The 17,080-nt window shown below is 42.3% G+C and overlaps 1 protein-coding gene across 3 annotated transcripts in view; it reads right to left on the bottom strand.

Moving 5' to 3' along the window:
- The window catches only part of MAST2 (microtubule associated serine/threonine kinase 2), a 245,133-nt gene that overhangs the window by 107,500 nt on the left and 120,553 nt on the right, over window positions 1-17,080 (bottom strand). Inside the window, exon 4 of one of the 3 annotated variants that reach the window (XM_011946611.1) lies at window positions 11,453-11,647. The exons of the other annotated variants lie outside the window; for them this stretch is intronic. Within the exon in view, the coding sequence (XP_011802001.1) occupies window positions 11,453-11,647 (195 nt within the window). The remainder of the gene's footprint in view (window positions 1-11,452; window positions 11,648-17,080) is intronic. 3 annotated transcript variants of the gene reach the window in all.

Below are 17,080 nucleotides of genomic sequence, written 5' to 3'. Positions count from 1 at the left end.
ATCTTAAACTGCTGATGGAAATGTAAAATAGTGTAACTATAAACTGTGGAGGGAAACTGGACAATATCTAATAAAACTACATATACATTTAATTTATGATTGTGCCACCGCACTGTAGCCTGGGTGACAGAGCGAGACCCTGTCTCAAAAAAAAAAAAAAAAAAAATCCCCTCTAAAAAAACAAAAAAAAAAACCAATCAATCCATCTATCTACACATACATATATGTATATATTAACAAACAATTAAACCTACAAAAATTAATTCTTCTATGCCAAGGATCTATCATCGTAAATTAATTGTTTCTCTGACTCTACTCCAATACGCTTGTTTCTTAACAACAGGACTCTAGCCCTGAGCCCATCCTATCTACCAAAATGAGGCCATCAGGATCGCCACTGGCTCCTCCTCCTGTGACATCTAGGGACATGAAGGAAAAGCTGCTGCCTTCTAGATTCATTCTCATCTCTCAGAGTCCCAGGGTCTATATAACAAGCACAACTACTACAGATACTTCCTCTTTCTATGTGGGTCAGAAGAGGAAGCCAAAGTTTTCCTCAGCTAAGCAATCAGTTAGCTACTTAAATGGCAAACTCCAAGGGGCTTCACCACCACTAACTCCCCCTGTGCTGCTCTAGGCAAACAATCTTCACTACAAAGCAATAATCAGCAGGTATGAAATACTGACCAAGGAACCCAGGACACTCAGGCTTTAGGCTGAAGACTCAGGAAAGCGTCTAAGCCAAGTTGACTTAAGTAAGGGTAATTATCTGTGTACTTCAGGGTAAAAAAAAAAAAAGATAACGAGGAGAAAATTCTTTCGTGTAAGTACTGTAGTTAATAAAGAGAATGGGAATCATCTTTTGCAAACTCCTAAGAAAATAATGAATCTAGGTGATAATTATCAATGGCCACTACTAACAAAACAAGGGAGAGACTTGACATTACCTGCCTCTTGACAGATATACACTAAACTAACTGTTAAGTATTCTTCCCACCCCCTCAACCCAACCAAACCACAATAAGGTCAAGCCCCCAGTTTATAGGAAATATAGAGCTCATAAGAACATGTTAGACGAAAAGCTCTGAAGGATGCAGTCAGCAAAATCCAGAATGTGGGAAAGTCTACAAGAACAAACAACTCAGTTTCTGCAACAAATTAATTGCAAGGAAAAAAAAAAGAAGGTGAGAACACCCTAGATTAAAATAAACTTTGCAGCACAGCCTGGGCAACATAGCAAGACCCTATCTCTAAAAAAATGGAAAAAATTAGCCAGGTTTGTGGTGCATGTCTGTAGTCCCAGCTACGTGGGAGGCTGAGGTTGGAGGATTGTTTGAGCCCAGGAGTTCAAGGTTGCAGTGAGCTGTGATCGTGCCACTGCACTCCAGCCTGGGCAACAGAGAGAGACTCTGTCTCAAAAAGAAAAAAAGAAAAGAAAAAAAAGAAAGAAAGAGTGATCAGACATCCCAATTATTTTATTTAACAGGTTTATGTCTATTGTCCCAGTAATATTAACAGAATCCTCTTTCATTATCAAAAGTTTCCTAGTTTAGATACTAAATTGTATCACCACCCGACCTAAGAGACGTATTAACCAAATACACTGTGCTGACATAGTTTGGCTACTGATTCCAAAAAACCAACTGCAAAAAAAATTTGAATATTAACTGGATATTTGATGATACTGATAAACTATTAATTGTTTTAAGTGTGGTAATAATATTGTGATTACATTTTTAAGGAGTCCTTACATTTAGAGATACAAATATATATAGACGAAATGACATAAAATTTGAGATTTGCTTCAAAATAAGCAAGAGAGACAGAGAAAGAAAATAGGTGGGTATTTCATTTCTAGTATGAAATAGTATACCATGAGCTGACAATGTAGATGATACTGGGGATATAGTACGAGTCTTTCTACTTTTGAACATTTTTGAGATTTTTCCATAATACAATGTTAAATGTAGTAAATAAAATTTTCCTAGTTCTAGAAACAGAAGTACCCTAGAAAGCCTCAGCTTCCTGCTCTTAGGCAAGAGCAAGCATTTGGCATCTAGCCATACAGAATTATATCTTTATTCAGGGTCACCTGGAGCCAGGGTCTATGAAACACTGTCACATATAAGGGTTCCTGAAGTTAAATCACAGCTACTAGTCTTCCTTATTTTACCTTTTCAATGAAAAATCAAACAAACAAAAAAAAAATCAAAAAACCTTCCCTTCTCTAACAAGAGAATCACTTCTTCTGAAGATACTCTCAAGATGCTCTTTCCCTGCTGTAGGAGGAGAAATGAAATACCTTAAAACTGTTTTGATGGTCTTTCCTCCTTGCCAAAAACTGGTCTTTTAGAAAGAATGTAATTCAAAGTGTTTTTCATTTCAGTCCATGCCCTGCTGAGCCCCAACAGGACAGTTTTCAGCAGAAACAATCAGTGAGACTGCATGAGAGGGCAAGTGGGCACCCAGCTTCCACTGCCTCACCTAAGCCAGTAATGGAGCTTCTGCAGTATGGACATATGGTGGGCAATACGTACAGTTATCCAAGGGAAAAATAAGAATATGAGAAAAGTAATGGAAGCAAAGAAAAAAGTAATGGAAGCAAAATGAAGTGCTAAGAATTAGCAACATCTGAGTTTCCCAACAATGGAAGCAGCAAAATAACCGGTATAGCAGCCCAGGTAATATTCTAAACAATTGTAGATGTACTGACTCACTTAATTCTTACTATAATCCTTGAAGTACCATTGTAAGTCCCATTTTAATGATGTAGAGAACTGAGGTATAAAGAAGTGAAGTAATCTGCCTACCACCACTATGCAGCAGGGCCAGGATAAGAACAAGTTCTGGGAGATGCTTCTCTTTTGAAATTACTCTGAAAAGCAGTTATTTAAAAAAAGACAAGAGGAGCAGGTGTTGGTAAAATGAAAATAGTGCTTTCTCTTTGGCAGGAAATAATTTTGACACTACCAGAAAGGGGTTTCAAAGGCTGCCTAGTTCTGGAGGAGGCCTAAAGGAATACCTGTCCATCTGCCACACAAGTCTACCGAAAGTCTCTCATACATGTGACATAGGAGGCACCAGAGAACTAAATTGGTACTAATGGACGAAAGCTTCAAGAGTGAACTGCTTGTTGCTGAAGATGTTCAAGCAAAGGCTGAATAGCTTTTTGCTAGAAATTGTATGGAAGGAATTCCTATGCAGTAGGAAGCAAGCTAAAACTAGAATGCTTCCAATATGAAAATCACTCTAGTAAGGATTTCCTCCTGCAAGCCCTCCTACTTCAGGGCTGACAAAGTCTACGGCAATTCAAAACTGATTCAAAACTTAAGTCATTCTGTGTTCCATTAAGTAGTTAACATCAAACTTCTATCCCCAGCAGGCCTACAGCTGGGCCAGTGAATAGCCAGAGACACAACTGCCTCCTTTCTTCAATGACACCAGTTGCAACACAAAGTCAATCTAGCACTCTTACTCTAAAAATGCAACACCCACATCTGAGTGCCAATCAGTATGCTGGAATCATTTTCTTAGAAGACATGCAAATGAACTAAAGGTTAGTGGTTATTTAATTCAACCCAAATCACGATTAAATTTATTATGCCTCTTAAGGTTCATCATACCCATCTGAGACACTTAAGAGCTAGCATCAACGTCTGTTTATAACAGACTCATTCCTTCAATCAAGGCATAAAATGCAATGTATTACAGAGCTAGAGTAGGTATCATTTCAAAACTGTATCTTGATTGTCCTTCAAATTATTATGGGCAACAATTTGTAAGGTCCTAAGACCATCCCTAAGATGCAGTCAATAAAGAGGGTTAAGACCTTAAGCAGGGCTAGTCCTCACTACACTATGATGCACGGGGACACTGTTTTCCAATCCTCTGGGGCAATGCAGCCAAATGCCTCAATAGCTGTGTTGGTTTACCAGGGCTGCCATACATAACCAAGTGTCAAAAACTGGGTGACTTAACCAACAGAAATTTATTTCCTCATAGTTCAGGATAGAAGTTCAAGATAAAGGTATTAGCAGGGTTGGTTTCTTCTATGACCTCATTCCTTGGTTTGTAAATGGCTACCTCCCTTTGTCTTTGCATGGCCTTCCCTCTGTGCTTGTCTGTGTCCTAATCCCCTCTTCTCGTAAGTCATCCTGGATTAGGATCTATCTGAAAGACTTCATTTAACCTTAATTGCCCCTTTAAAGATCCTATCTCCAAATACCATGAGTTAGTGGGGGTTAGGATTTCAACCTATACAAATTTTAGTAGAACATAATTGAGCCTATAATAGTTATACTCATCAAAGAAAAAAAAGAGAGAGAGATAAAAAAGACATCGTAATATGGCCACTGCCATGACTCTGGCTGCAGTGGGGTAGAGGAGCAGGCCACAGGTCCACAGGTGGAGATGCCAAGGTGGGCAGTCCCTGGAACCCACCCCTGGAAGTCCCCACCTCCTAGTTCCCTCTCTCCTGGAACTCAGAGTCAAATTCACTGCCAGTAGCACTCAATTTTCAGTTCTTCACTTACGCACATTGTTTACTGGAACCATTTTTCTCATCTTTCTACTTTACTTGCTTATTTGCTTAATAAATTGAGTGAGAGAGGTTCATCATAAGGACACTGCAGAATGGAGGTTCATCACTGTCTTCACTAAGCACAGATTCTGTCCTCGACTGTGAATTTGAGTACAGCGAACAAAACTAAGTTAATTGATGAAGTGATAAGCAGGGGTAAAATGGAATGATACAAGCCTAAAAAAACAGAGGGATTTTTTTGCCGGGTGTGGTGGCTCACGCCTGTAATCCCAGCACTTTGGGAGGCTGAAGTGGTCAGGTTACTTGAGGTTAGGAGTTCAAGAACAGCCTTGCCAACACGGTGAAACCCGCTCTCTACTAAAAATACAAAAATTAGCCAGGTGTGGTGGTGGGTGCCTGTAATCCCAGCTACTGGGGAGGCTGAGGCAGGAGAATCGCTTGAACCTGGGAGGCAGAGGTTGCAGTAAGCCAAGATCATGCTACTGCACTCCAGCCTGGGTGACAGAGTGAGAACCTGCCTCAAAAAAAAGAACAGAGGTTTTTACAAGAAGGTAATAAAGGTAATGACCTAGAAGTGACAATAGACTGTGAGAATACCAATTCCCACCCCCAGGATTGGAGGATTTATTAAACAATGTTATTAATACATCACCTTGGGAAAAGACCCAAGGCTGCAAAAACTACTTTGGTTCAGAACATGTGATATTACATAATGAAAGTATCTCAGATGGAGACATGGAACAGTGTGGTTGTTAAGAATGTGATCTCTGAAGCCAGACTACCCAGGTTTCTATCCCAGTTCTGCCACTTACACAGCTGTGTTATCTTGAGCAATTTATTTAATCTCTCTGTACCCTTGCTTCCTCATGTGTGAAATAAGTACAATGATAATATCTCTCATAGAACTGGTGTGAGAAGCAAATGACCTTTACATTATCAAGTGCTAAGAACAGTGCCTGGGAGCTGGTAAGTGCTCAGAGTTTGTAAATTTATTAAATAAATTCTCGATTGCATATGGTTCATTAGAAACATCACAGTGATGGCAGCAGCAGCCCGTCATTGCCATGAAGCAGTCACTGCCATGATGCTGGCTGCAGTGGGGTACAGGCGCAGGTCACGGGTCTTCTGGTGCAGATACCAAGGTGGGCAGTCCCTGGAACCCTCCTCTGGAAGCCCCCCAACAAGCCCACTGCCCTGGGAATCCACCCCTGGGAACTGCCACAATTGGGCCAGTCTGAGCTGAGTTATCCACCAGTGGGAGAGAAGCGCACAGAGGAACAGGCAGAGAGGGGCACTAGGGCGGAGCTGGGCCCATACTTCAGGGGCCCAGGGTGGGAAGTAAAAGCGGCATCTCACAGCAGCAAATACAACATGTCCACATTGTTCACCAGCAGATTACCATGTTAACAACTGGCATGGCCACTGCCAGGAGCCCCAGACTCGATACGTTGGAGCAGCTCAGCGCCTGGCCCGGGACAATGCACTGGACCAGAAGCCCTTGCTGAAGACTGCTAGGAGGTGCAGCTGGGGCTGCATGCTCAACGAAGTTGGTGGGAGCCAGGGAAAAGCGGGAGCCCCACCCCTTCCGAGTTGGTGAGGTGGAAGCCCCCTGGGTGGGAACTCCCTGGGTGCAGCCGCTGCTGCCCTGCTGCAGCTTCAGACTCAGGCATCTCTGAACTCTCGGGCCTAGGAAGGCCCCTGCCCCTTGCAGGCTCAGAATTGTCTACTCTGGCTATCTGGCTTCTCCCCTGTCGGTGCCTACTCCAATCTCGGAGCAAAGTTGGGGCCCAGCCCGGGAGCTGTCAACAGTCCAGCTGGTTGTGCACATGCTCAGGGCAGTGCTGACACGCCAGCCCCCTTGCCACTTTGGCCCCCTCCAGACTTTGGGCACTGACAAGCATGGGAAGGAGGCTGAGGGGTGCGCTGAGGACAGCCCAGTGCTAGCCTGCAGGCACCCCTTAGCATGAACAGCCTGGGGACCATGAACAGCAGCAGGAGGCAGACAGGCTCCTGGGCAGAAGGAAGCTGGTCCACAGTGAAGACCCACCTTCAAGCCAGGGAAAGCCTGAAGCCTGGGGACTGGGTCGCCAGTCCCAGAAACCGCAAGGGCAACTTGTGGTGCTTTTCCCTGGGCCCACCCATGGCTGCCCATGGACCAACCAGCATGCACTTCCTCCCCTATGAGGCCCATAAAAACCCCTAGACTCAGCCAGTCTTGGGGAGAGGAAGGAGGGATCACAGGGAGATAATGGGACCACCTGCCTGCAGAAAGGAACCACCCATTCCAGGACCTCCTCTCTGCTGAGAGCTGAACACTCAATGGGAGGACCTGCCTACAGATAGGAGCTACCCACTGTGGGTCCCCTCTAAGCTATTATATCACTCAACAAAGTTCCCCTTTGTCTTGCTTACCCTATACGTGTCTGTGTACCTCATTCCTTCTGGATGCAGGACAAGAACTCGGGACCCACCGAACGGCAGGGCCAAAACAGCTGTAATACAAATAGAGCTGAAATACGCCCCTTGCTCACCACATTGTGGGTGACAAGGAGAGAAGAGAGAAGGGGAGAACTCAAGAGAAGGAGAGAAGAGCTACGGCCCTTCAGAGAGACTAGACCTGAGAGCTCCCCAAGCCGAGCTGTGACTCCCACTTTGGGGCCTGATGGCTCCCAGAGTCTCCAAGCTTCTGGGCACCACTGCATTCCTTTGTGCCAGCTGTAGAAGCTGCTTGTGGTGTGTCTGGTCCTGATGCAGCCTCACAGTAAGCTAGCACCCATGCCAGCCCCTGGAGCTGGCCGCCCTGCTGCAGCAGTTGGCGTGCCTGACTGTGTGCAGTGGCCGGACCCTATGCTCGCTTGCTCACACACCCCTCACCATTCTGCTCCAGTCTCTTTGGAGGTTTGGGATCCAGGCTGGTAGCTTGAGCCAAGTGCAGCCTGCCAGGCCAAGTGGGCCCAGCAGGCCCGAGCAAAGCTCAGGCAAAGGCACCACCGGTCACAGAGGTTTCTAGCTGGAAAAGCAACACTTCCCAGGATCCTGTAACAACAGCCGAGGGGTTAAGACCACAGACATTGGAGTAAGATACTGTGGGGTTGAATAGTAGTTTCTACTGCTTATTAATAACTTCCTGAACTTCTCTGTACTACAGTGTCTTCATCTATAAAACAGATTTACTCAGATTATCCACCTCATCAAAAAAATGAACATGTGTCACCCACCTCATCAGAGTATTTTGAGAATCAAATTTAACAAATGTAAGTCATTTAAAAAATGTTAAGACATAGTAAATGCTCAGCAAATGTTGCCTATTCTTATTCTTTTGATATTTCATTTTCCAACTTTTCTTGACTAAGGAAGATAGAATAATTTTTTTTTCTTTTTTTTTGAGACGGAGTTTTGCTCTGTCGCCCAGGCTGGAGTGCGGTGGCGCGATCTCGGCTCACTGCAAGCTCCGCCTCCCGCGTTCACGCCGTTCTCCTGCCTCAGCCTCCCGAGTAGCTGGGACTACAGGCGCCCGCCACCACGCTCGGTTAATTTTTTGTATTTTTAGTAGAGACGGGGTTTCACCGTGTTAGCCAGGATGGTCTTGATCTCCTGACCTCATGATCCACCCGTCTCGGCCTCCCAAAGTGCTGGGATTACAGGCGTAAGCCACTGCGCCCGGCCAATAATTTTTAAAGAATCTGTTTCTATTGCGCTTATACAACATGTGAATCAGTCAACCAATAATCTCATAAAGCAATAATCACAACTGATGATAGAAGCATGAGCTCAAAATATTAGCAAGACTAGACTTCTGCTTCTTGTCATTATGGGGCATCAGAGATCAGATTTACCCTTGTACCTTAAAAACAAAAAAAGTTGATGAAATATATGAAACAATAGTTTGCAGACACTGGACCAAAGGGAAACATACAAAGTAAGCCCTAAGACTGCCCTAGCTTACTACCTGAAGAACACGTCTAGGAAGCAGCAAGAGGGGGTACTCAAAGAGTCCAGCAGTCTCCCTGAGTTGAGAAGACAGAGTTGAGAACTTGGGGAGGCTAAGATGGCTAGAATTTTCAAGGCAGGGTACCAGAGTAGACAGAGATATACAGAGGGGAACTCTGGAGATCTGCAGGGGCTTCCTCTGAGTTTTTAGCTGAATATCTATCAGCATATGTGGGTAAGGAAACAATCCAAGAAAATGAGTAGGTACCCTCTCTTCAGAGCTCACAAAGGACCCAGAATTGTTCATGTTCCCATCAGCCTAAGTGGAAAAAACTCACAATACATGGGCATCAAATAGAGTACTCAAAGTACTGCCCCAATAGTAAGAAAAAATTAGCCTCATGTGCTGCCCTGGTCTCACCAAAGCCTAAAAGTAATCCTTCAAAGGATCAAACAATTTCTAAATAACTGCATCCCAGAGTCTCAAGAATGTTTAAAGGAATATAAAAATATCCAGCAAATAGGCTAAAATAATCTTGTCATATTAATGAAATGGCACTTTGCATGGCACGGATACAAAAGAAAAGTGGAATGAAGCACTAATACAGTGACCAAACATGTGAGCAAGTCTACGGAAAAACAAAGACAAAAACAAAAACCATGAAATTTAACAAGTTTCCATGAAATTTAACAAGTTTCCATGAAATTTGACAAGCTCCAAAGCTATAAGACCGATATTGCTCCAGGTTGTGTGTTCTGAGATCACAGTCATCAAGAGACATTCAAAACCATGTGCAAGACTGGGTACATCTTGGGGGCTACCCAACTTACAATCTTTCTCAGCCTCATACGCCAAGCACTACTACATCTAGAAGAGATGCCTTCTGAGAGAAGTTAGCCTCTAACATTGTCCTATGGCAGTCTATCACCGTCCCAAACTGCCTGTGGAATTTAAGCTCCTGTATCAAATGATGTCACTTAAGTCTGCGTGATACATCGTGCTTCACTTAAACTTTTAGTTTTTCGGATTACTATTCTCTAACAAAAAGCTTAACAAATACCTACTGATCAGTCACACTTTCCTTTTTTAACATTTTTTTTTTTCAATTGGCTTCTAAGATACTTCTCCTGGTCCTTGCCCTTGAATGAATAGCTAATTCATTTTAGTCTAATTCCTCACTATCGCCCCAACCTCTAAAACTTGCCCCAGAGCTCAATCCTTGGATATCTCTTCCTCCTCTATCAATTCCACCTTTAAAATACATCCCCAAATCTGACCACTTCTTATCATCTCAATCACCATGGGTTCAAATAACCACTGTCTCTTACCTGGTGGCCTTCTAACTATAACCAGAGTGGGTTTTTTTGTTCGCTTTTTTGTTTGTTTGTTTGTTTTTGTTTTTTTGACAAGGTCTTGCTCCAAGGCTGGAGTGCGGTGGTGTGATCTCAGCTCACTGCAACCTCCACCTCCCAGGCTCAAGATATCCTCCCACCTCAGCTGCGAGTAGCGGGGCCTACAGGCATGCGTCACCATGCCCAGCTAATTTTTGCATTTCTTGTAGAGACGGGGTTTCATCATGTTGCCCAGGCTGGTCTCAAACTCATGAGTGGTCTTGAACTCAAGCAATCCGCCTGCCTCGGCCTTCCAAACTGCTGGGATTACAGGTGTAAGCCACTGCGCCCAGCCCAGAGTGATCTTTTGATCTACGTCAGATCATGACATTCTTATTTAAACCTTCCAGTGGCTACTCATCTCACCCAGCATAAAAACAAAAGTCCTGGTCGGGTGTGGTGGCTCACACCTGTAATCCCAGCGCTTTGGGAGGCCGAGGTGGGTGGATCACTCGAGGTCAGGAGTTTGAGATCAGCCTGGTCAATGTGGTAAAACTCTGTCTCTACTAAAAATACAAACATTAGCTAGGCGTGGGGGCAGCCATCTGTAATCCCAGCTCCTCCAGTGGCTGAGGCAGAAGAATCACTTAAATCTGGGAGGTGGAGGTTGCAGTGAACCGAGATCGTGCCATTGCACTCCAGCCTGGGCAACAAGAGCGAAACTCCATCTCAAAAAGCCTCAAAATTGTTTAATCTGGCTGCCCACTATACTTCAGGCCTCACTTCCCAACACTCATCACTCAACTTATTCTGTACCAGCATCACTGGACTCTGTTGCACAAAGAATACATGGAGCAAGCTCCTAGATTAGGCCCCTGGCACTTCATGTTGCCTCTGCCTGGAACACTTTTCTTCCAGATATCTCCATTCAGGCTCCATGACTTCCTTCAGGTCTTTTCTCATATGTCAATTTATCACTGAGGACCTCCCTGACCACCTTACATAAAATGTCAAGCCCTGGCCTCTACATTCTCTTACCCTACTTTATTTTTCTCAGAAGCACCATGTCTACCCATTATGTTATATATTTACTCATTAACTTGTCTGTCTCCACTAGAATCTAAGCTCCCTGAGGACAGGGATTTTATTGCTTTATGTTCACTGCTTTATTTCCCATGCCTAAAACAGTGTCCTAGCAGATAGCATATAATCAAATAATGTTGAATATAAGAAAAGGAAGACAGAAAGAAAGGGGAGAAGGTCTATTTTCCTCAACCTGAACAAACCATTTAACTTGTGGACACAAATTTTCCCATCGTGTAAAATGTGAGGTTTGAACTTTTGAACCTCCAAAGAGTTCTAGCATTCTGCCACACTATGGGGTGGTCACAGGTCATAGTTCACAAGGTTGTCCAATGGTCAGGATGGGCACACAATTTATAACAGCCTCAAAAATCCAAGTACTGATAACCTACCCTCCTTTCTCCTGACATTTTCAATACAACAGAAATCTGTGATATTTATTTCACTCTTCTCCGTGACAGAACCAAGACTCTTACTCCATTTCTCCCCATTAAGGAGTAAGGTATGGGTTTCACCATTTGGCCAGAAGCAATTGTCAAGGCCCAGATTCACAGCAAGTTTCCTTACCTCCACGGCAGTGGGCGGCTGGAACAAGGAGTGCCAGGACTGCTATGGGCTCGTGGGTTCAGGAAAAAGGCAAGAGGAGAAGTAGCCAAAGCACAATCAGCACTAAATGGGACTTTAGTGAGGAAGAGGGCTGGAGCAGATGTGGGTGAAAACATGTGCTGGTTTACTTCAGCTCCTCGGCAAAGGGTAGAGATTCTGACAAGGTACCACAACAGGAAAAAAACAAGGTCAGTGATTAACTTTTCAACCAAAAAGAAACATATTCAAAGTGGCTTGGTTTAGGCAAAAAGTTCAAGAAAAGTAAGTGGTCAAAAATCATTCTCCAATATCATACTTTAGTACCAATGTTGGTACAGGATGACAACATACACAAAAACTTAATCTATAAAATTAAAATACAACATTTAAGATTTGGCTACTCAACATATTTGTTATTTATTTTTATTTTTATTTTTTGAGATAGAGTTTTCCTCTTGTTGCCCAGGCTGGAGTGCAATGGCACGATCTTGGCTCACTGCAATCTCCACCTCCTGGGTTCAAGTGATTCTCCTGCCTCAGCCTCCCAAGTAGCTGGGATTACAGACATGCACCACCACACCCAGCTAATTTTGTATTTTTAGTACAAACAGAGTTGCATCATGTTGGTCAGTCTGGTCTCAAACTCCTGACCTCGAGTGATCCACCCACCTAAGCCTCCCAAAAGTGCTGGGATTACAGATGTAAGCCACTGCGCCCAGCCAATTTAGAATTGGTTTCTGGGCAAACCAAACATTGCAAATTTACTACAACTCATCAATTAGCAGGCAACAGTTAATATTTAATGTTCAATGACTAAAACTTCCTAGAGAAATGTGTATGTCCCTAAGAGTAAAACATTCTGAATAGTTTATAAATTATTGATTATATCTACAATAATACCAATTTGTTTAGCTAACTTTTCTCTAATGAATGTATCAGATAATGTCAGTTAACTATGTATTTTGCTTCCACTTAAATTTTAGATTCCCAGGTTATTTTTTCCCATAAAAACAATCTAGCCATTTTGACATGTTAAGTCCTAGTGAAGATTATTAAATAAGATCTTTAGATTGAAAACAGGTGATAAATACAGATTTCTAATTTGCTACCATTAGTAGAAATTACACATGATAAAAATAATAAAAATAATAATATTCACAATATTTAATTTGCTACCTTATTGGCATGGCTTTCTATAAACACACCATATTTAATTTCCAAGGTAAAAACATTACTTAAGTATCACATAAGTACCTGATCTACTTCAAAATGATAACATTATTAGTTTCTTGTACTGTTATTTCTGACTGTTTATAATATGGATACAGTGACATTCAAAGGAAATCTTCACTTTCCTAGTCATTATCACTCTAGTGGTCTTCAGTTTACTTCTCAGGTGGATACACAATATGGGGTCATAACAGGATAGAATATAGGAGGGCAAACAGCTATTTAAAATTACAGTTATGCCCACATTTCTACAAACCCAACATTTTTTTTAAAGTTAAAAGAAGTAAAAATGTTAATTTTAAGTTAATTTCTCCTTTTCAAAAAGAATTTTCACTCTTCCAAAGAACTATTTCAAAGTTAAGCTCCTTCATATATAAGTTAGAACCAATTAGAACATTAGACAGTACTTACTTGTTAACCTGAATAACATGCTTATACAAAATTTTGAAGCCTTAAGTCTCATCACATAAAATGAAGTTTAGCCATTTTGTTCAATATGTAATTGAAATTATAAAAATCTATGAAAGCCAAATTTCATTTCTTTTTTTTTGAGATGGAGTCTCCCTCTGTTGCCCAGGTTGGCGGGGGGGGGTACAGTGGTGTGATCTCGACTCACTGCAAGCTCCGCCTCCTGGGTTCACGTCATTCTCCTGCCTCAGCCTCCCGAGTAGCTGGGACTACAGGCGCCTGCCACCACGCCCAGCTAATTTTTTGTATTTTTAGTAAAGACAGGGTTTCACCGTGTTAGCCAGGATGGTCTCAATCTCCTGACCTCGTGATCCGCCCACCTTGGCCTCCCAAAGTGCTGGGATTACAGGCATGATCCACCACACCAGGCCAGCAAATTTTATTTTCTTTTTGCCCCTAATTACTACCCTGCAAACTGGTTATACAATGCGTCTAGAGTCTAAAAAAGATTGTTTGAAAAAGGAAAAGGTGATATACAAACTACTTATTAGCTCCTCAGGGGGTATTTTTCTAACTCAAAGTCAATAAAACAGATTCAATGATTACCAACAGCAGTGTACCAACATTTGAAAAGCATGATTTGCCAGGTATGGTAATCTCAGCACTTTTAAGAGGCTGAGGCAAGAGGATCACTTGAGTTCAGGAGTTCCAGACTAGCCTGAGCAACATAAAGAGACCTTATTTCTATAAAAAAAAATTACAAAATTAGCCAGGTTTGGTGGTGCATGCCTGTAGTCCCAGCTGCTGAGGTGGAAGGATCCCTTGGGCCCAGGAGGTCAAGGTTTAGTGAGCTGTGACAGCACCACTGCACTCCCGCCAGGGCCATAAAGTAAGATACTCTCAAAAGCAAAAACAGAACCATGATTTTTGACCATTTAAGTTTTCTTAAACTACAAACTCCATTTAAAAAATTGTAATTTTGTTAACAAGTGACCTTTACTTTAAATAACACATTAATTGATGAAGTCTGTTTTTAAATGGTCTTTTACTTTTGTGTCACTATGGGAATAAAAGGTTTTTATTTTAAAGTGTGTCAATACTCCAACTATACACTTCAAACACATCCTGTTTCTCAAGGTCTAATAGAATCATTAATTCAATCAATAAGCATCCACGGACACTGAAGGGCAACATCACAAAAGAATCCCACTAAAGAAACCTGTCTGTCTTGGGGCAAGCAGTTTGACTCAGGAAGAAAATCTGAAGTACACTCCCTTCACCCTGTGAGTTAAACAAAGGCAGTTCAAGACAGATAATTGAGGTGAAATGGATTCTAGGTCTCTTCTTTCACTGGTTCTCTAATATACAGATGAATTCACTTGGCACTTCTTCATTAAATAAGCCTGAGCTGCTCTTGGAAAAGTCACCCTGAAGAGGAAGCCTTCTTCCACTCCCAGCTTTGATATTTTCACCTAATAAAGTTTATTTCTATATTGGCCAATATAGAAATAAAATTCAGGTCACACCCTAAAGGACCCATGCTTGAATCTGCAAGGGCAGATCTGAGGTCCTGAGCTGACAGGCAATGGAAAGAAATACCTTCTCTAGTCAAAGGAGGAGGTACTTTTTGTTTCCATTGGTTTCTCACATTTATGGGGCTTGTATATGCAGCTTTGACACTAACTTTAAATAAACATTTGCTTTCAAGGCAAGAAAATAATTGTCTTCATTTTTTTACTCAGTTCCCCAAGTATTCAGGAACCCGTAAAATGACATCTAACTCAGTTTCTGGAATTGGAAACCTCATATGCCCCTGCCAAGGACCACTGTTTTGACCTTGAATTAATCAAGCCAGCTCAGCCCTCTTCCTGACACGCATCTCCAAAACAGTCTTCATCCAAATAAACGAAGCTGTGTTAGTTGGCATTAGTTTTTTTCCCTGACATCTGCCAGTTTCCATAGAGACCCCAGCCTCCTTACTGAATCCGCAGACATGGTGCTCCCAGTCTCTCTCGCCTCCGTTTCATCATTCTCCTGGCTACTCAAGTTTTGCCCTCACACTGGAGTCTTGGCAGGAAGTTCTCTCACACAAGGGGTATGCCGCTCTGTCAGCCAAAGGAAATTATAAAAGCTTCCCAAACTTACGGCAAAAATTAAAGTACTTTTCTCCAAAAACATGATCTTCAGAACACCCCTCCCCTCCCCTCACAAAAGACCTAAGAGCCCAGGAGGCAGCGGTGGGACAGTGGCAAGTTCCAGATCCCAAATGAATCAGCTGTCCTCTGATCTGCCTGACATCATTCACACTCAGCCAGCAACAAATCAGAGCTACAGAAAGCACCTTGTTCCTGCGTCAGTGACAAGCACCCTCCCCCATAAATCAGTTGCAACCTCCAACCCTGAGGCCTGGCAGCAGTCAAGACTCTGGCAGAAATTATACATAGCAACTTGAAAACTCACACTGTGTCAGAAATACTATTAACCCAGAAGGCATGGGCCAAACTAAACAGCTGTTGCAGTGGGCAAGGGACTGGAAGAAAGATCAAGGATCTCAAACTGGTAAAAATAATGAGCTAAGACTATGTGGGTGTTTCTGCAACATTATTCATTCTCAAACCCAAGCCTGAAGGAAGACTACAGGGCTTTAATGTTAGGGCTCAAAGCACAGTCATTATTCAAATGCTGAATCTGACCAATGTAACTAAACTGTATTCCTTCAGACAAAGTTCAGTGCCATTTTTTATTCAATTTCTATTACTCGCTAATCATTTGAATATACTTGTGGTAAGAAAAGCCATAAGGAAAGTTAATAAGCCCAGAAACTAACTTAATTTCATCCATTAATATTTAAGGTAAGTTGCAGAAGACCTCTACTGAAGGGTAAGCTAAGCATATTTCTGTATGCTTTAGTTTCCCCACCTGTAAAATGAAGATCATTAAGGTACCTAATATATAGGCTGTGGTGAGGATTAATATATGTAAACAGCAAAGTGCCTAGCACAGAGAAAGCACTATGGAAGTGTTAGCTATTACTGTAATTCTTGCCCTCTTGGAGCAATCTCCCAGTCTAAAGGAAGAGAATAGTCTCAACAAATAGGAAGCCATCTGAGAAAAAGAACCTAGACTCAAGAAAATCAAGTGATCAAGTAAACTGTGGAGCTAAACCCTGGCAGCTAAGAAAGCCAAAGAGAAGCAAGTCTTGTCCCCAGCTTCAGAGGCTCTGCCAACTCTGATGGGCTTCTCTCATTCACCTAGATGACAAAGTATGTCAAACTGTTTTTTCTAGGGTAATGTTCAAAGGACTAATTCATAGGCAAACTAGTGCTTTTTCAAATGCGGGTCACACCTCTTTAGTAAGACGTTATATCAATTTAGGGAGTCAGGATCAACATTTTTTAAAAAGGGAAACTACCTGTACACAAAAAGTACATATACAAATGAAATAGAATAGAAAAGAAAATATCAGAGTCCTTTGCATACCGTAGGGTAAGCACTGTTGTGAAATGTGTGTTTATGACATCCATTACTGAAATACATACAAATATACAAATGCAAACATATGTGATGGGTCATAATGTAAACTCTATTTGTTACTGAGGTCAAGTCTAAAAAGTCTGAAAGCCACTGTTCTAATTACCCAAGCAAACTCACCCACCTAGTAGCTACAGGCCCTCACTTTTCCTCTCCATGTATTAGTCCAATTATTCAGCCCTCTCAGCACCCTCTTTTTTGAGAATTCCCAGTTCAGTAGCAGGTCCTAAAGATAACTAGAACACCTCAGAAATCTAGCAGCTTTCAACAAGTACCGGCTCCCACTTTGGAAAGCCTTGTGATAATATCAGGGTCAGCTGCCAAAAGCCCCAACCTTGATCTATCCTCCCGTCCCCAGCTAAGGCTTGCAGTTATGGCTGAACCCTAAGTTTCTACTCAATATTCTGCAATTCTCTAATACCCAAGACCAGGCTACATGAT

This window comes from Colobus angolensis, unplaced genomic scaffold, assembly GCF_000951035.1.
Source record: "Colobus angolensis palliatus isolate OR3802 unplaced genomic scaffold, Cang.pa_1.0 Scaffold106, whole genome shotgun sequence".
Lineage (NCBI taxonomy): Eukaryota > Metazoa > Chordata > Mammalia > Primates > Cercopithecidae > Colobus > Colobus angolensis.
This window is presented reverse-complemented; position numbering and strand designations above follow the sequence as displayed.